General features: G+C 35.9%; 1 protein-coding gene across 2 annotated transcripts in view; it reads right to left on the bottom strand.

Moving 5' to 3' along the window:
• ANKRD28 (ankyrin repeat domain 28) overlaps positions 1-19,818 on the bottom strand; it is a 74,604-nt gene that overhangs the window by 23,713 nt on the left and 31,073 nt on the right. For both annotated transcript variants that reach the window (XM_062508622.1, XM_062508632.1), the window contains exons 4-12: positions 18,572-18,642; positions 15,533-15,733; positions 14,804-14,891; positions 11,452-11,594; positions 10,169-10,381; positions 4,207-4,285; positions 3,649-3,763; positions 3,148-3,230; positions 725-788 (exon numbers count right to left, since the gene is read on the bottom strand). In XM_062508622.1, the coding sequence (XP_062364606.1) occupies positions 725-788; positions 3,148-3,230; positions 3,649-3,763; positions 4,207-4,285; positions 10,169-10,381; positions 11,452-11,594; positions 14,804-14,891; positions 15,533-15,733; positions 18,572-18,642 (1,057 nt within the window). The remainder of the gene's footprint in view (positions 1-724; positions 789-3,147; positions 3,231-3,648; positions 3,764-4,206; positions 4,286-10,168; positions 10,382-11,451; positions 11,595-14,803; positions 14,892-15,532; positions 15,734-18,571; positions 18,643-19,818) is intronic.

Genomic DNA, 19,818 nt, shown 5'->3' on the forward strand with positions numbered 1-19,818 from the left:
AACCTTTGTCACTTGCAACAAGTATGTATCTAGAAAGTACTTTAGACTTAGAATGATTATTTAACAGTATTAACATTCAAATAGAAAAATGAAAATATCAATATCATGGAGTTCTTGTGTCCCACAAAGTGTATCATGAAATTTATTACCCAATTCTTCCAGGCAATTTTGAGTAGCTGCTATAGAAAACCTACAATACAATAACAATAATCAATATGGATCACAACTCAAGTGATGAGCAAGTAGTTCTGACTACTTCATCCACCTAAAATCTGGAATTTAATTATTGCTTTTAGTTTATTTAGACTGACCTTTTTTTATGAATTTGGTAAAAACAAATTTCTCATAGCTGCTGCTCTCTATCTCATGTCCCACAGTGATCTGAGGTGGGCATGCCATCATGAATGCTGTAAATTCTAAAAATTTTATCATCATCCATGGGAAGTAAAAAGAAAAAAAAAATCAGTTCATCCCCAAACATAAAGCTAAAGTAAGGCTGATGATACTTGGACACTGTACTCCACCAATGACTTATTAATCTGAACAGTTAATTAATGTTTTGTTTGCAGATAGAATCCATCTTGAAATTATTGTTGTGTTTATATAAGTTCCAAGGGAAGAGGGCAGGAAAAATGGAGAGGAGATAATAGGAAAAAAGAACAAGAATGATCAGCAATTGAAATAGAAACACTAAACATGAAAGCATAAATGCTTTTTTACACACCCTCCAGCTGCAGCTGCATGAAGACAAGTCCTGCCAAAGTCATCTGGTGTGTCAATGTCAAAACCTACAAAGCAAATATTTTGTAAAATCAGTATGTAACATCACCTTTCACAAAACTGCTGTCATCTGCTGTTAAGAGAAATGCTTGCTAAGCAAACTTAACAGCTATTTTCAAAAGAGCACTCAAGCATTAAAAATTACTTAATTTGAAACATGTCCTTGCTAGGCATTTAAATTAAACTGTAAGGGGTAAGGTAAAAGAAAAGTAGCTGCACTGAAGCTGTGTTCTTTCTCATTCTATTTACCTGCTAATATTTCAGTGCCACTTACTATTGAATATAAGAGATATGCAGGTTATATGAAAATTTAAGAATAGAATTTATCATTGGTGTACAGAGATTATTAATTTTTGAGGATATCAGTATTACAAAATATAGGAGTTACTAAATTTTATCCTTGAGTTTAGTGATTTAGTCCCAAAGAAAGAACTTTATTGAGTTGCAGTGATGGCTGCAAATAGCAGTTAATTACAAAGGAGCACTTTACACAACACTGTAGTTTTCTCTTTCCAAAAAGGATCAGCTGTGGAACTTCAAATCCAAGGTAACAAACTTTAACTGTATAATTCTATATGTAACCATGTATTTTGACAGAAAGATGACTATTTAAATCAGGTTTCAAAGCTACATTTCTGGTCTGAGAAAACCACTATGCTCTCATGAGTGTTTTGCACTTGTGTAACAAAACTTATTTATTAGATCTCCAGTTGTGGTACACCTGGGAATGCTGGTATTTTATTTTCCTTTTAAGAACTGTTCAACAACAATAGATAATGAATAACACTAGACCTGTTATTCAAGAACACTAATATTTCAATACTGTTTTCCTACTCCATATCCCCTAAACCAGGTTTTGTATGCACCACTATGCTCTTACCCCATTTCAACAGGGAATGCTCTATAACAAATAATTTAGGAGTTTGGTTTGCAGAATAGCCTTTGATGGCTTTCCACATCCCTAAGTTGCTTGTCTACTATCACTAACTACTTGAATGTCATTCAGTACTGGAGCAAAACAGATTTGCGACATTTTGTTAAGGTTTGCACACGAATATTAACAAATTTAAAAATCAGAGATCTTTAATTTACACAAAACAGACATCTCCCAACCCCAAAAGGGAACATACTCTGAACATACCAACCCCCACACCAAGAGCACATCCTAAAATCTCTTAGCAGTATTTAGTCTTTCTAGCCTGAAGGCTGAATATATTCTTCAAGTCCTTATGTGTGCCAGGCTAGGTTTGCATCCAAGTTTTCTCAATTTCTGTAAAAGCCACAGAAACCACTTGCAAGTCCTCCACATTATTTCCTTTGCCATACTGAACCTCCAGTAAGGGCACAGCCAGCACCTCAGCACGTGCAGGAAGAAGAAAGAGCCAGTATCCATCATTCTGAACACATCCAATTGAAATATTGTCAAGTATTGGACAGTCCTTTTCTGAAGTGCATCCTTGCAAGTTTGCCCATGTCAGGACAGTAAATAAAAAGCCTTACCAGTAGGTAGCTTTCATTATAATCCTCTAGTTCTCTTCCCTTCTAGTTCTTTTCCTGTTTGTTAGGCTTCCCTAACAAACAGTAGAAAGCTGGGGAAGCAACTTCTTACTCTTTTCCCTAACTCCCTCCTCCCCACTTATCTTTTCACAAAAACATTAAGTGTCTTCAGATTAATATAGAACCATTTAGTTTATTCTTATTCCTCTTCTGTTCCGGAAGCTTCATTTGGATAAATCGGCTTTCTCAGAATTGCAATAGTTCAAAGAACTCAGAATTCACATAAGATTCTGGCCAACAAGAGCAGTAATGACCTTCCAACATCCACATCTTCAGGGAGGAGTCAAACATCAAAAGAAAAGTGCAGTTTGCATTGCGTTTGATTAACAACATAATACCAATGCAATAATTTCTTAATACAGCAGCCCACAGAGTCTTCAGAGCTATTAGGTGCCCAGTACAGGAATAGACAGCAAAAGAGTGATCTGTATTAAGCTAAAGACATCATGGAATAGAAACTGCATGCTCCATGAAGTAATAAAAGAGACTATCAAACTTTCTCTTTGAAGTTTCATTATGGTCTACACCAGCCATCCCACCTCTGTGGCTAACTTGAAATGCACAAATACAATTAAAGAAACGATAAATGCATTATTAAAATTTGGATGAATTTTTTTAAACTCATGTCTGCAAAAGTTTGTATTCACTTTAACTCTGGACTGCCCATTAAAAAACAAGCATGGGCCCCAAGGTACTAGTAAACTACAAGGATTTCTGTGTATCACTAAATTAATATTTAATTAAAAGCTATTCTGTGAAATAAAAAATCAAGTACAAAGCACCTTGTAAGAATTTAAAAGGGTATCCTACCTGATGAGAGGAGCTTTCTGCAGCAGTCTGAAAATCCACTTAATGCTGCCAAATGGAGAGGAAACATCCCATGTATACCCCGCCTAAGATACACCATAATCAGGTATCACAGTTTCATTACAATAAAAATAAAACAAACATGACTGTGTGCCAAAGTGCACATGCATGGTGGGTTCAGCAAACCACCTAATTAGAATACTGAGCTAACTTCACATCTTAAACAAACACTTCCTTCCAAGCTATCAGCGTGCATTATCAGTGACACAGGTATTAAAACTTTCAGAGCTTTGACTTCAAATATATTACAGAAAACTCTATTTCTCTTTATTTTGGTACAAACTGTGATATTCTGACGAGCTAGTTAAAAGTACAACACAGGATAATAAACAAAGTATTTCCTATTGCAAGTTGATGATATTAAAAGTTGCACTACTTCTGTTAACCTAATAAATACACTTCTAAATTATGTCAGCTTGCATTCATATCAGTAAAGTTACCTACTTTGCAGTGTCAGCACCACTTGTAATCAGAGTGTTGATTAATAGCTCATGGCCATATCTAGCTGCTATGTGCAAAGGGGTATTTCCATTCTTATCTTCACAGTCTATTTCAGCTCCTATAATAAAGAGTAATTATTTAGTAAGGGTATATGTAGGCACAGAAATACTTGCTAGAAAAATAGCACTGATGATCATTCAAGCAATGTTATTGTCAGTGACTGACTAGCTTGGATTTAAAACCTATACAGATTCCAGTAGTAGAGAAAAGCATTTTGCTATGCAACCTTATGGGACAAACTCTCTACAACCTGGGTTATGGAAAACAAATCTACATATATATATATATAAAATATATATTCTCCTGCATTCTGAAAAATAAATGGTTCATCAGTGTAACTTATCAAATTTTATAAACAGATATGCCAGACTCCACCACTATTACTGGACACTGGACGGATGTGTCCAGTATGTTGGAGTCAGCATGTTGTTACCAATACAAGAGGATGAAAACATCCAAACTGGAAAGCTGATGACAAAAATACTCCCACCCCCTTTTTACCATTTTGAATGATGGTTTGGGATCTTGAAAATCTACCATGGATCGCTGTCATGTGCAAAGGTGTTTTCCCATCTTTACTCTGGAAGAGAAAAAAAAAATAAATCCCATGTTTACTTATGGCCAGTAAGAGCAATTAATCAGAACTGACAAAAAAAAATCCCAGCCAACAAAAAGGCCTTTTTTTTTTCTTCTTTTCTCTCCATATTCCATCCTTTAAATCATTTCTATGCACTTTTCCCAGACAGATGCTGGCAATGACAAGTCAGCATGACATGGCAAGCTTTTCACAAGAGCTGCTCTTAGTCACTCTTCCAGCTGCAAGTGACAAGTCAGGGATGCCCACCCACTCACACTCAAGATAACACCCAAGAGGATGATGACAGCACACAATTTCAGCAACAAGCCTGTGTCAAACGCCTTCCCTTCTCAAGGCTAAAATAAAACAATGCTTTAAGCTTGTTTCTTGAAAGTAAGTAGCTGCATTTACTAGAGAGGTTTACACATTATATTAGAAGATAACACATTACAAAGCTCATGTGTTTCCTGAGAATTTCTGTAAAGTGATGGTTGTAAGCAATTTATCATAAACCACAAGTAATCCTAGGGTAGAACTATTAAACCCTACTAGATACCATACATTACTATACATTTGAAATGCACATCTTAAATGTGTACTTAGTAATTCACCCAGTAAAGACATCCTTGAAGCAGGACAACAGTAATGCATAAGGAAACTACAATTTTTAACAGCTCAGTCTCAATGCATTTACAACCCTGTTTTTTCTCTTGCTTTGGAATGATTTTCCAAAGCAAAACTTGTACTTATCACAGGTAATGGGAAAGCTTTACTGCAGAAATAAGCTCCTACATATGCACTCAAAAAATTGCAAACATGACACAGAAAACCAAAGGATCCTTTGATAAAAGCATACCACATCTATGTTCTCAATGATGGCTTTGAAGAGTATGAAAATGTTCACAAAATACAAAGTTAAATTAGACAAAGATGGCAGGGGAATATATGATATAAACATATGTCTTGAAACATCACAAACTGCTGTCATATGCAAAAGTGCCTTCCCATCTTTACTCTCCCTTTGGCACCAAATGGACTTGGTTTGCTCTATGGATGTGATACTGAAAGTCTGCTGGAGACCCTTTTAGGGATGGATATGGAATTTTTCATTGTGGCACTGCCCTGAGCAGTGACATTTTGCATAACAATGCAATTATGTGAAACACTGTCTTCTCAGACCTAAATTGAAAGAAATAAAATACTTGATGAGGAAAGCCAAATTATCTCCAGATCTTCCAGATTTCTTTGACCATAAATAATCCAAAAGACAACATCCACATATCCATAGCAGATGCAAATAAACACAGAAAATGGGGTTGAAATCCTCTTGAGGAATTAGACAATCAATTTTAATTGTGTCACTGGAGGCCATAAGAAAAAGCCAAATAAACACAACATACGTGACAACTTCCCCAGGCAACCTCTATGCTCCAATTTTCTTTCATCTTTCTCCCTGCAGCTAGTTCTCACCTCTTAATCCAATCATTAATAGTCTCTGTGTCCAACTGCTTTAAAACAGCTGTTACACATCTGGTGACTTTTTTCCCCTCACTTTTATCCTTCTTCAGACAGAAGAATTTCAGGGCTCAGATAAAATTAGCCTACATTCTCACTGGCTTAGACCGGATAAATCTGTATCTCAAAGGAAGGCTACTGAAGAGCAAGAAGACGGAGCTGAAAAAACAGAGAACTAATGATGCGCTTTACAAAAGCATAGGAATAACCTAAGGTGACAATATTAGAAACTGAAGAGCACTGTAGTTAAGCGAGAACCCTCACAAGAAAACTTCAGTAAGATCTTGCAAAGAACAGCAAAATAAGCTACAGAATAATTTTCCACTTATAATTGAAAAAAACACAGTATAATCAATAAGAGATGTTTAGATTTACTCTGTTCAAATTTACTTAAAAATGCATTTAACATAGATTTCTAAGACAATGGATTTTATAAAAATGCCGCTCTCATGTCAAACAGTCTCAGGTTCCTTTCCAGCCCAGGAATAACACAACATGCAATTATCTATCAACATATAAACATAGAACAGGTATTAAATTAAATGAAGACATTTCCCATGTTGAAGCTGAACTGTTAAGTATAAGATTGCATTCAGAATTCTCTTCTAAGACACTGTCACTAGAAAAGGATATACAGGACCAGAACCAGTAGCCAAACATTTCTTTAAGCAATGAAATACCAAGGCTCTATAAAGCAAATTGCTATTTCCTGAGATGCCAGGAGATTGAACTGCAGAAGCAGGGAGCTATCTTCTAAACTTTGCTTCCATTTCCCTTTCTTTATGTCTTTAAGGTCTTCTCTCTAAACATCCAGCTAACTACAGTGTGATTTAATGAGATCAGGCAGGATCACAGCACATGATGGGACAGCTATGGGCTAATGCTAACTTTTGTTGTCTTCACTGAAACTCAGCTAAATGTGGTAATAGGAAAGAAATAAACTAAATCTCCTTTATCACTAGACAAAATACAACCACAAAGTACTTAGATCATAGCACATTTGCTATGAACAGTAATTGCTATCAGACAGGAATAATACACAGCACAAGGTGTCTTATTGAGTGATTACTCACATATTAACTGTAGTCAGACTACTGAGCTTCACTAAGGGAGAGGAAATGTGGGTCTATCATGTCACAGCATTCCTCCAAATGAAATCTCCCCCCTAGCAACAATTCTCACATTCTTGTACCATCAATGGAAGTAAAAATCTTTTTCTATTTAGGTCACTGAATTTTCAAGCAGCAATGGAGTCCATAAAACAATTAATACTGTCCCATTATATACTCATTTCAATGTGTTCTTCCATGCATGAAAAACCTGAACAGTGAGGAGGGAGTGCGTCACTAATGAGTAATACTTAGTAAGATTCACTGTTCTACAGTGGACACTGACAAGACTATGAAAACAAACAGGAAATTATGTCCAGAGGTGATAAAAAGCATATAACATATTTCTACTGTGCTATTATCTTCTGCTACATAATCCCTTCTTGAGATGAGGCCAGCACTCACAGATGCACAAGAACTTCCCCTCTATCTGCCATCAAGAGTAAGAGTGTTTTGCCTTTGCTCTCCCCACTAAGTCATCCACAGCAGGAAGCAATTTAATAGGACTGCCTAGTTTGCACCTAGATTACCATCCATATCCACTCTCTTACCTCTAAATTCACAGGAACAGTTGCACATGGGAGGAAATGATTGAATCAGCCTACACAAGCAATATAATTATGAAGTAAAATAGATTTTATAGCCATTTTAAGAACTACTTGGAACTCCAGCCTCAGTATTTGGCAAACGAACAGACTTGGTTTCAATAAATATTTAGTAAGAACATCCCAATTCCATCTCATATTAAATCCACAATTCATTCTTAGTTATACAACATATTCTATTTTCTTTTAGGGATTGCTCTCCTGATTAAATCCAAGGCTTATCTTTATAGGCCTTTCCAGGGAAGTAGAAGCTGACTCAGAGATTATTTTCTTTTGCCTCAGTTCTTGCACTTTTCCACAATGCAAGTGCTAAGTTTTCATATGCAAAGTAAGGCTGTTCACACCTTCAGGTACAAATTTAGGGGCCAAATTGAGTCATACTGGTATAAATCCACAGAAATGCTACTTAACAGAATTACAACAGAAACACCTTGATGAGGAAACCAGGGATAAGTGCTGTTTTCAAGCTACAATTGCTAAAAATCCCTACACAGCCCTACTTGCTTAATTTTGCCCTTAAGAAATTAGATGCGTACAAAATCAACACATTTTAATTACAACCAACCATCACTAAAGGTAATGCTGTTTCTGAAATGGAGCCCTGCCCACTACTTTATTCTACATCAGAAATATGCACAAAATCATGAAACCTTGCAGCCCTGCATTTAGAAGAACAGTAATTCTTGGCTTGTTAATATTTGTCACAGCATCACAGAACAGTTTGGGTTCAAAGGGACCTTAAAGACCATCTGGTTCCAACCCTTCTAGCATGGGTAGAGTTCCACTTGACTAAGTAGCTCAAAGCCCCATCCAACCTGGCATTGAACACTTTCAGGGATGGGGCATCCACAGCTTCTCTGGACAGCCTATTCCAGTACCTCACAGTAAAGAATTCCTTACTAATACCTAATCTAATCCTACCCTCAAAGTCTGAAGCCATTTCCCCATGCCCTGTAACTCCATGCTCTTGCACAAAGCCCCTCTCCATCTCTCTTGTAGGCTCCCTTCAGGTACTGAGAGGTGCTATAAGGTCTTCTTCTTTCTTATTTGTGTGAGCAATACACAAATATAACCATTAGTATATTTAACACTGTAGGATTATTTTCATGGCAGACCACACTTTACTGAAAAATTATGTTTCAAGAATGTAGGACAAAAGTCAGCTAGCCTGCAACACTGAACACTCAGTCATATGCAGCCTGGGACATTATGCAGAGCAGAAAGCTGGCAACAAAAATAAATGGACTGTGACCTGGATATTTTAGGACAAGTTGGCAATAAACCCTGTAACACAGCTCCTGACTTCTGCAGGGCACTTTGGTGATGAATTTTTCCACAACTGAGTTATGTACATTTTCATTAAATGAGCTTCATGTCTAAATATATGTAACAGTGAGCAGGAACATACATTTAGCATTATTCCACATCAAAGAGCTTATTTTTAAACTACTCCCAAATCTTCAGTTGGCTAAGGGCTTTGTACTAACCATAGATAGAAAATTGTATTTTGGAATTAGTTAGCTGTCAGTCAGCTTGAATCACTGTAAAAAAAACACTGCTTACATGAAGTGAACCACAAATTCCAAGATTTTTAACAGACATGCCAGCTACTCTAACATTCACTTCCTGTGCTGAAATTCAAGCATAAGCCTATTAAGCAGATTTCTTTTCCATTCATTTTTTTCAAGAACTTAAACAGATAATTATCTTCATACTACAGTTTAGGCAACCAGACATTTTGCCATAAGGAGCACTTGGACTCTTCATTCCATATACCCATTTCCCACTTCCCTCAGCCTAAAACCTGCCAAGACACCAGATACTGCCACTAAATTTCTGAACAGAATTTTCATTGCTAGAGTAAAAATCAACATAATACAAATCAGAAGGTCTTATCTTTCTCACACATCTCAAGACCTTACCCTACACACTGGAGATGAAAATAGAAGATATAGGTTCTAGTTTCCTTTGAAGCTTGCTTGTTTTAACTTCTACCTACAAGGCTGGATTCTAAGAAAGATTCTGCAGTCAGAGACTTGTGAGCAAACAGATGTAATATGTATATTGACTCTACTTACAATTCTGCAGGAGTAATTAAAACACCAGCTGCTTAAGACTCTCCATTGGCCTGATGTATGTATATTCGTATTTTCAACACACTCTTCCCAAATCTCCCTGACTGATTAGACTCTAAGATCATACATTATCACCTCTCCAACTGCTCCAGCAATTACCCAGATCATACACATTTCCCTGAAATATCCTTGATTTTCCTCACATTACTTATTTATAAGAAAAACATGTACTTTTGCATTTTTTTTTTCAATTTATTTGTTCTTATTTATATGGCTAGACTACGGAAAACAAAGCATAGAGAATTCTGACATTTAAATGTAATTGCGATTGACCAGACAATACTGTCATTTTTCTTCATCCTTTTGGGCTATATAATACATCCCATTGAGATTTCCAGATTCAGATCAAGTTTCTTGAAGTGACATACTGGGTTACTTCTATTAGAGTAGTTTTCAAACAAATACTCCATCTATCAGTGGGAACCTCTCCATGTTATCAAAACAAGTATTTTTGAAAACACTACCTCTGATAAAAAGAAACAGCATTTTCAAGTGTGAATAAATGGCTTTAGATACACCTACCTTTATATTTACATCTGCACCATTGCAGACCAAGAGCTCTAAACACAAGGCTCCATGTGTTGATGCAGCAGCAAAGTGCAAAGGTGTAAACCCCTTCTCATTCACTTGATTGACATTAGCACCACAGTCTATGAGTTCATTCACTACAACATCCTGCCCATTGTAACAAGCTACATGGAGAGGAGTATTTCCATAGGCATTTGGCTCATTCATCTATAAGAGAAAAAAACCCCAAGATTATTTAGTAGGCAAAAGGCTGTACTTAATGCAGCATTTAATTCTAACAAAATAAAAGTCTCATGTCATGAGATTATGTTTTGGAACTCTTCAAAACCAGAAATTAAAAGCAAGTTTTGGATATAGCATTTTGATTGAGATCTGTGTCCTGGGGAAGAGTATGATTGTTTTACAAGCGAGCCAACCTCCTCCAATTGTCTCCACATCAGTTTCCTGTATTCAACTTAAGAGAACCCACACATGCCAAAAATATCAATTGTGGCAATTTGCACAGATGGTACACAAAAAGCAGAGCACAGACCTCTATAAAACAGCATTGCAAATTTTCATTAAAAACAGAGGTCAAAGAGCCTTTTTGTGTGTGTGAGTGCACATACAGAAACAGAATTTCTTGTACACGACACTGAATTCTGATCTACTTCTCAATACAGAGCTTGAGTTGCAATCTCCAGCCTTTCAAGACTAAGATTGTGATTCAGAATGTAGATATCATACACAGTTGCACAGTTTACTGTTAACACACTTTCTACAGGCAGGTACTGTAGAACCTTTTAATTTATTTTGCATTTAAATATTAATATGGCCCCACTTACTGCACTATTGAAGTTTCTCACAATTTTTAGTATTATCTAAAATTTGTATCATGTAGGAAATTCAGTTCCATTTATATTTTACCAACTGAGGCAAAAGCATTTAATTTCGTGCACTTCAAAAATTGTTGTGTGTCAAAGCTAGGATTGGAATTCCTATTTCCTGATTTTCAGTCCAATAAATTAAGAGCAAGAAATATCAAATAAACAAAAAGCCCTACTAAATACATATTTATTTTCAAATTATTGTGCAAAATCTGAAAGGCTCTTAAGGAGGTTTTCTTTTAATGCAGAAATGAAGGTTTATAAACAAAAGAGTAGCGCTTCCAGAGATCCCCCTTTACATACTTTCCCTATATTCTAACCTGTCCCTAAATAAACAGTGCACTACAGCACTAGCAAGAACATTTCAAACAATTAAAAAAATCTTTCCCATTTAATTTTATTTTTCCTTACATCAACTCCAAGATCCAGAAGATATTTGACTACACTAATCATCCCACTAGACGCTGCAGCATGTAAGGGTGTATATGATTTCTTGTCTTTGCATGTCACTTCAGCTGTATGGGTCACGAGTAATTTCACAACTTCAATATGACCTAAATAATAAAGACAAATAAAATTAAGCATCGTATTTTGTTAACCAATACAGGTTCACAAACTTAATTCTACAATTGTTATAACATGATCAAGACATTACTCCTTTGGACCTAACGAGGAAAAGAAAGAATTGTTCTTGTTTTCTAACCTTATCATGAACTATAAAAGCAACATAAAATAACAATCTCTACAAACCCCACCCAACAATCATAGCATTTACACTGTAAAAATAAATTTGTTTACTCAAAACACAAACGTGTGTTCTGCTTAAAAAGAAGGGGGTTTTTTTGAAGACTTGAGAACCAGAGAGGCAAGTAAGTTTGTGATTATTAAATATTTACCACGAATTTACATTAACAACTTGAGAGACAATGAGACTATCAGTCTTCCACTGTCACCCCTTTTAAATCTCAGGCAAAAAAACTTTGAAAAATTGATGCAGACATGAAAAGAAGAAAACATTCTATTTTTACATAAAAACATATCCCCCCAATCCAACTCCCTTTACCCACAAAGCATTTAAAATGTTAAGCCATATCATACAGGATTTAGTAAAGCTGTATTTTCAAGACTGACTCAGATGGTCTTTGAGAAACTGCAGCCTTTTAAAAGAATCAACTGCTCTCTTAAGACAATGGAAGGAGAGTAAGAGTAAGGAGTAAGGAATAAGGAGTAAGGAATAAGGAGTAAGGAATAAGGAGTAAGGAATAAGGAGTAAGGAATAAGGAGTAAGGAATAAGGAGTAAGGAATAAGGAGTAAGAGTTGGGATAACGAGGAAGGCATAACATGGGGGAAGTTCTAGGTGGAAAAGAGAAGAGAGGACAGGGAGCCCACCCTAAAGTGGTGAGCAGTAGCTCTCACTGCCAGCTTTGGACCAGAGACCCCAATACCAACACCCACCCCCGCTGCAAAGGGCAGTGAGATTTCCCCTTCCGTGCCCACTTGCTCCTGCTCTGCTTGTAGGCACCCGTGACACTGTCTGCTAAGAAGCCATGAAAATGGGGTAACCAAATATCTGTCATTCTATTGCTAATTTAACTGCCAAACAACTTATCACTGAAAGCGTGTGGATAGTCATGACAAAGACTGTGGAATAAAGAAATACATGACTTTAACAGACCACAATACACTCACTGCTTTACCCCTGTAACTGACCCATGCAGACACAGGTGGGACTCTATTTTACCTATCAAGTGACACCCTCTCCTTAGTTAAAGAAGTGGTGAGGGGCACACTGAATATTTATGTTTATACTTATCCAGTCAGATATTTAAGTAGAAAGTATCAAATCCAGCTTTCAGTTTAGGTGCTTCACAAAGAGTGAGGGTCTTGGTTTAAAAGCAGAGAATTTGCAAAAGTTTGAATAGGAAGTACCTACCCAAAGGAGTACCGACAAAGCTATTTTTATAAACATTCAGACACTGCAATATTTATTTTATGCTGCATACCCAACAGCACACAAAACATCATTTCATCCAGCTACACAAACTAAAACTGTGAGACTTTACCAGTGCGATGTGAAGTGCTGCAATAATATTTCACTTCTTAATTACCTCAGTATAGTAGGAAAGAAGGGAAAGAGAAATGCAAACACAATACTCATCTTTTAACCCAAATACAATGAGGACAGGAATTAAAACAAGCCCTACTGCAGAGACAGAAGTACAGAAGATATAGAAAGGAGTGAAAGGAATAGAGACAGAGAATAGAAAAGTGGCAGAAAACACTTCAAAGAGAAGATAAAAAGCCAAAAAAACACCCCTGACCTGCACTGAAAAGGCAAGCAGTGATCAGTGGAAGACTCTCAAAAAGAAGAGCAAGGTACTTGATGTGAGAAGTGCTGCAGAGACATCCCGGTGCACCAGTGAGGGCAACACCAGCTCACAGGATTGCAAGTCCATTCCAGCCGCAGCTTTGCAGCTGGACAGCAATGGAGCCGGGTGAAAAGCAGGAAGGAAGCAAAACAATGGATATAACCCTAAAAAGTTATTTATAGTAGAGTGACGAAAAGCATGACTTTTTTTTATTTTATGGTCAGTTTTACACGGTGGAAAAGTTTTTCAGGTTTTTCTCCAAACAATTGAAGCAATGTACAATGGCTCTAAATTGTGAGAGAGATGTCATAATTATTTTTACTTTGATTGAAGACTTTCACAAGCTTTTTCTTCTCTATTCTCTACAATGAAATTTAGGTAGATTGATATCAGTTAAATTACATTTTTCCTGCCCAGACACTGTTCAATAAGAGAGTTCCCTGAAAATAGCATACAAAATAGCACAATTAAAATTGCAATAAATGTAGCTTATCTGCAAAACAGAAGAATTCTCTCATGTAGGCAAGCACAAGACAGAAAGGTGTCTCTGGCCTCTCATTGACACCTGTCAGTTGTCTGAAATTTTATTTCAGTACAAGTTTCATTCAACAAAATTTTGAAGATAACCAAATTCAATAAGGTAGCAGGACAGACTGTCACACACATTGCTTTGCAGATATAAGTACATTAAAAACACTAATGCACAATATTGAAAGAACATTAGATCCATAATGAAGATTGTTCTTTAACTTTCGGGGGTTTAAGTACTGGTATCAATACCTGAAGTGTAATTTCATCCAGCTTCAAATAATAAATTAAGAGCATTATTGCTGTGATGATCACTTTGTAATTGAATGGCTCATTCAATTCTTTTCAAGTCTGGTAAAAGGCAATGAAGAACACTACTCTGACAGTATTGGCAGGGCATTGATCAAGACCATGAGAACAACAATTATCCGCCCCTAGAATAAGAATGGTGAGGCAAGAATTTGTAGTTTCAGAGATGAAATATTCTTTGAAAATACACTCCCCAAGGACGATGATGTAATGATCCTCTGTTTCAGGTGCCCCTATTATTAACTGCTTACTTTTTATTTAGCATTTCTGCAAAATTTTTTACCTGTGACTAGACTTGTTGACTGAAGAACATAGTTCCTCCTTTTTAAAGAACAAAGCTACTTACCTTTTCTTTTTCCAACAAATTGATCTTCCTCACCACAAAATATACATTTACAAGACAATTTGAGCTATACTATTAATGTCTTTTTTAAACAGGCACAGATGACTTTAATTCTTACAATGCAAATATTTTTTCCTAGAAATATGTCAAACCACTAAACATGAGACGATTTCTTTATTTCTACAGTATTAATCAATTGAAATATGTACATACCCATATATGCTGCCCAATGTATAGCTCGTCTGTCTTTCTTGTCAAATGCATTAATATTGGCCCCTCTAGACAACAGTAAGCTGACCATCTGAGATAAAGAAAAAGAACAGAAATCTTCTATTCATAATGGAAAAAACTTTGCTTCAATAGAGAAAGCCATGGAAGAAAACAAAAATGTATATGTTTTCAGAGGACTTAAATGTGTTGGGCTTTGAATATTCTATAAATTTGAAAAAACTGACTGCCACAATGAAGTGACTGTAAGGAACACAAACCTTGATGTCAACAAAAACACTTCTCAATTAAATATTGCAAAGCCATGAAATCTTTTAAATATTCAGGTTATTACTAAGGGACTAATGAGTCAGAGTTTATTGCATATATTTCCTCTAAATTTCATTGACAACATATTCCCTATGTTCACTATTTATTGAACAGAAAAGTATCTTGGCTTTTCCATTTTAAATTTAGCTGTAATTTAACTCAACTCAACAAATTTCCGTCATAAGAAAAGTGAACTTTTAGAGCATAAACTTTCAATTGAATGATGTAACATTTATTTTCCATAACTTTTCTGCAGAGAGATCCATACGGAAAACAAATTCAAATACAAAATAGGGCCTGAGGATTTTTGAGGGAAGGGGGAAAAATGGTTTCAAACTCAAAAATGAAACAACAAAAGCGTGAGGGACGGAATGATGAGTGGAAGACAAGAAAATTAACTTTTACCTCAACGTGTCCACTGAAGGCTGCATGATGCAATGCAGTTCTGCCTGCTCGATCAGACACATTTACATTGCTTAGAAGAGGCACCAAAGCTTCAGCACACTTCACAGCTTTGTTTGCAGCTGCTATGTGTAGGGGTGTCTGCCAGTTTTTATCACGAGCATTGACATCTGCTGAATGCTTTAACAACACCTGAACAGCATCCTGGATGCATTTACAAAAAAAAAAAACAAGCCACTTAGTAAAGATCAGAAATGACAGGCTCAGATTTAAGGACAGTACAGTGCAAAAAAAAACTCTTTACAATTTGTTCCTTTGCAAACATAATCAGTGGGACACACTGGGATTTGTACTTTATCATAAATCCAAACTTGTGGATGTTCTCAAGGATGTGAATAATTTAACCAAATCAACCATTTCCAGGTCTTCTACCCAGCTCCTTAAGCCACATGGAAAATTGCTTTGTCATCACAACTGATTTCCAAAGTTTAATAAACCATCCAAGGATTTCTTCCATTAGTGGAATCCTTAGCCAAGGACTAATGAAGTACTATGAACTTAAAATGAATTTCCATCAATCTGCCAAGCAGAATTTTTCAACTGTCCAAGTCTACAAATGCAAAAGTCGAGATTACTAAATGCACATTTAGAGAACCACAAATAAAACAGTACAAAGTCACAAAAAAGTTTCAACATACACTGTTGCAAAACTCCCGAAAACTGTTTTAAAATATTGCGCTGAATTCCATCTCTCAAAATAATTATTCATTTCCTTTTGTTAGAAGTACAAGATATGAAAATTTGACAAATAAGGCTGTAATTCTTACAGCAAGATAAACAAATCTCATTAAAATACGTGCACACAATTGGAATGCATAAAAATATAAATGTGTTGGCAGTATCAACACTATGATGAATACTGCATTTTGCATCAGCTGTGTGACCTTCCTGCAATTCACTGATTGCTTTTGGTGACTGCCAACTCAGTCACTGAGCACACAAATAAGTGATTACCACTTTGAACTTCAAACATGTTACCACAAATTGTTACAAGAGATTCTGAATTACACTGTGGTCTATGGGCAGAATGCTAAGTCACTATCAAACCTATATATAATAGAATAAATAGTATTTAAAATGCTGAAATTTCTCATACTGTCAATAAAAAAGAAGACAGGAACTAACACAAAAGTGAAAATACTGCACCACAGGCTCATAATTTATTGAGAAAACTGAACAGGTCTTCTCTGAAGCAGATGTAGTACTTTAAAAAACTAATTATATTTTAACTCTTGTCTTTTTTAACCAAAATACTAAGAAATACTATATCAGAACAAGGAAATTTCAGAACAGCTGTTACCCCTTTTGCAGAAGGAAGCATCACAATATTAGTATAAAAATAATGAATCTCATTTTAATGTGCATTTGCATTAATGAATTTCATGACTGAATCTACTTGGGGTTTCTTTTTTTTTAATCTGCAATATACAGCAGGCAGACACAAATAAAAATGTGACTGTCTTGACATGAAGCTGCCTGAACTTGTGCAGCTGATAGCTAAATCCATAACTCCAGCTATTTTTAAAATTTCAGTGTCCTTGTTTAATTGCAGCTTACTTTACTTTAAGAGTCCAGATGTTTTACTGAGATCATTATCCAGTTTTTCATTACAGCTTTTCATCCAGTGCCCCAAACCCATACAGGTCTGTCAGCTAGAAAGCAGTGCCTACACGTATCAGCCCCATATATGGGCTCCCATGACTCTGTGTTTATAAATAGAGAATTTTGACAAATGTCTATCAAGCGTCTGACTGGTTTACTTGTCTTGTTTGCCTTTGATTAATATTTTGTTAAAAAAAAAACAAAACAAAAAACCAAAAAACTATGAGCATGGTTGCATTGCTTGAAGTTATCCTTTAAATCCAGTGTGTTTGCAGCACTCCTCTGCCTCTGCAAGCATTACTAATGTGGAGAGCTTTTATTGTTTCTCAGCTCTGAAGAATGCAGCATTTGGTGCTTTGGTCAGCTCCCAAAGGAGCAGCCTAAAAATATCTCAAGAACAAATAGCATTTGGGAATAAGGCGCCCTTGAAGATTCATTTTCAAACACTGTTTTTTTGAATAACATGATCTCTACATAACTTTGCTATTAATGCTAGTGACAAAATACTGCAATTTATCCAGGGAATTCAAAAGAAAAAACTGAAACAAGGCTTGTCTAGATAGCTCATGGATCAAACACTTGAAGTTCAATGCTTGTCAAAACTAAAATATTCAATTCTATCCTCACAAACAAAAATTTATTAATCAAACTCTTTATTTGAAATGTAGTGAAATGAGCATCAATTTGATTCAGGATCTCAAAGGAGATAGTTTTGCATAAACTCTTCCATATAACAAGCTCAGCATTTCTCTGTTTGTTTTGATCTTCTACAGCATTTAAATTTTTTATTAGGACAACCACCACAGAGAAACAATAACCACGTAATTTCTTGCATTATGATATTCTCACAACTGCATAACTGGTACACTTCAAGAAACAGTCTACATTCCACTTAAAATTTTTAAAGTGATATTCAATACTATTAATTAATCACTTAAAAAAAAAAGACACTGGCAGGGCTTTAATAAAACCATTTATTTCTTCAATGCATGAACACAAAAGCATATAAAAAATACAACGAAATGCAAAGACCATGCTGTAAAAAATCTTAATTCATCTGTACTTTCCTCATGCTGAACCATTCTGGTTACCTTAGGAGAAGTAAACTGGACTTGAGAACACTGCATGCAGAATCCTCTGCTAGGGAAGTCAAAGACAGCAAAGCTGAGAACTCGCAGTTTTAGTTTTCCTCCTTTCTTACTGCTTAAGCAATAGATATACATAAATACATACCCTCAAAAGGCCAAAAAGAACCATTGCAAAATGTTCTGCAATCCCAAGTATTCAGAGTAGCTTCACTTTTTAAAAAAATGAACAAGGGCCAGAAGATAATTTGAGATGTTTTATTTTAACACAAAGTAGCCAAAATGAGCAACATACCTCACTACAAGATGCTACAGCTCTGTGTAAAGGAGTCAACCACTTGCTGTCTTTGGCATTAACTCTAGCTCCTGTAACAAAAAATAAAAACAACAGAAATTTAACAGATATTCAGAGAATGACTGAAATATTTACAAGAACAGAGATAAAACTATTTACTTTTTCTAGTAAAATGAATTTACTTATTCTAGGCACTTCATTGCATTTTTCATGCAAAAGTTAAAAAATAGTATTTTCTCCAGCTGAAGTCAACCCTGTGAGGAAATTCTTTTAACAGTGCACCAACAAGATTCTTCCATATCAAAATATACTCATATTTTTACACTAGGTCATCCTCTATAATCTTTTGCCCTTCCAAAGCCACATAAAAGGCTGCTGTGTAGGAAAGACGAACTCCTTGCCTTCACACAGCCACAAAAATCTCAGTTTCCCATTACAGTTAAAATTCTCCATGAAAATACAGAAAGAAGCTGCATTTACTCCCCACGCCTACATTTTCCTTGTGGTTGCCATGTCTCAGGGACAGGTATATAGAATGAGGATGATTGTTCTACTGGGACTCACTTTGGGAACAAATCTTCAGTACTCCAGCAGGTCACCTAGCCCTCCCCAGGACCTCCTGCTTCTCCCTTCATGAGAGAGACCAACAGCCACACCTCTCTACTTCTGAGAGCATACTCAAGGAACAGCTGTTCCCGACCCCAGGAATTAAAGCTGCACAAACATCTCTAAGGGACACAAGCCTGGGTTTGGATTTTAACTTTTTTCTTACTAATAAAAGGAAAGAAGGATTTGGGAACTTCTTTCCCCTGAAGGAAGCAGGTGAACTACAACTTCCAGTTAACTCCAACAAACAAGAAAACCTAATGATTAAATTTAATAATTTAATCTCTTACTGTTACACACACATATAGAACCTTGTAGGATATTTATACCCTGATTGGAAACTTACCCAAAAACTTATCTTTATTTCGGAACTTCTGAGATTCTACAGAGATAGCATAGACAAAATCTTACATTTTTGAAAAAAAGAGTTCAGAAATACTGTTGGAAAGAATCACACAGTAACATTAATGCTACATGACCAGAGCCAATTAACATCTCAAGCTAAAAATAATATTGGTATGTCAGAACCAGCTGCAGTTTTCTCTATACAAAGAGCAGAACAGGATGAAAGGCCAGTAAGACACAAGATGCCAAAAAAGTGGCTGGTCAAGTCAGGATAGTCAAGTGACAGAATGGGTATT

Source organism: Cinclus cinclus, chromosome 1, assembly GCF_963662255.1.
Source record: "Cinclus cinclus chromosome 1, bCinCin1.1, whole genome shotgun sequence".
NCBI classification, from domain to species: Eukaryota; Metazoa; Chordata; class Aves; order Passeriformes; family Cinclidae; genus Cinclus; species Cinclus cinclus.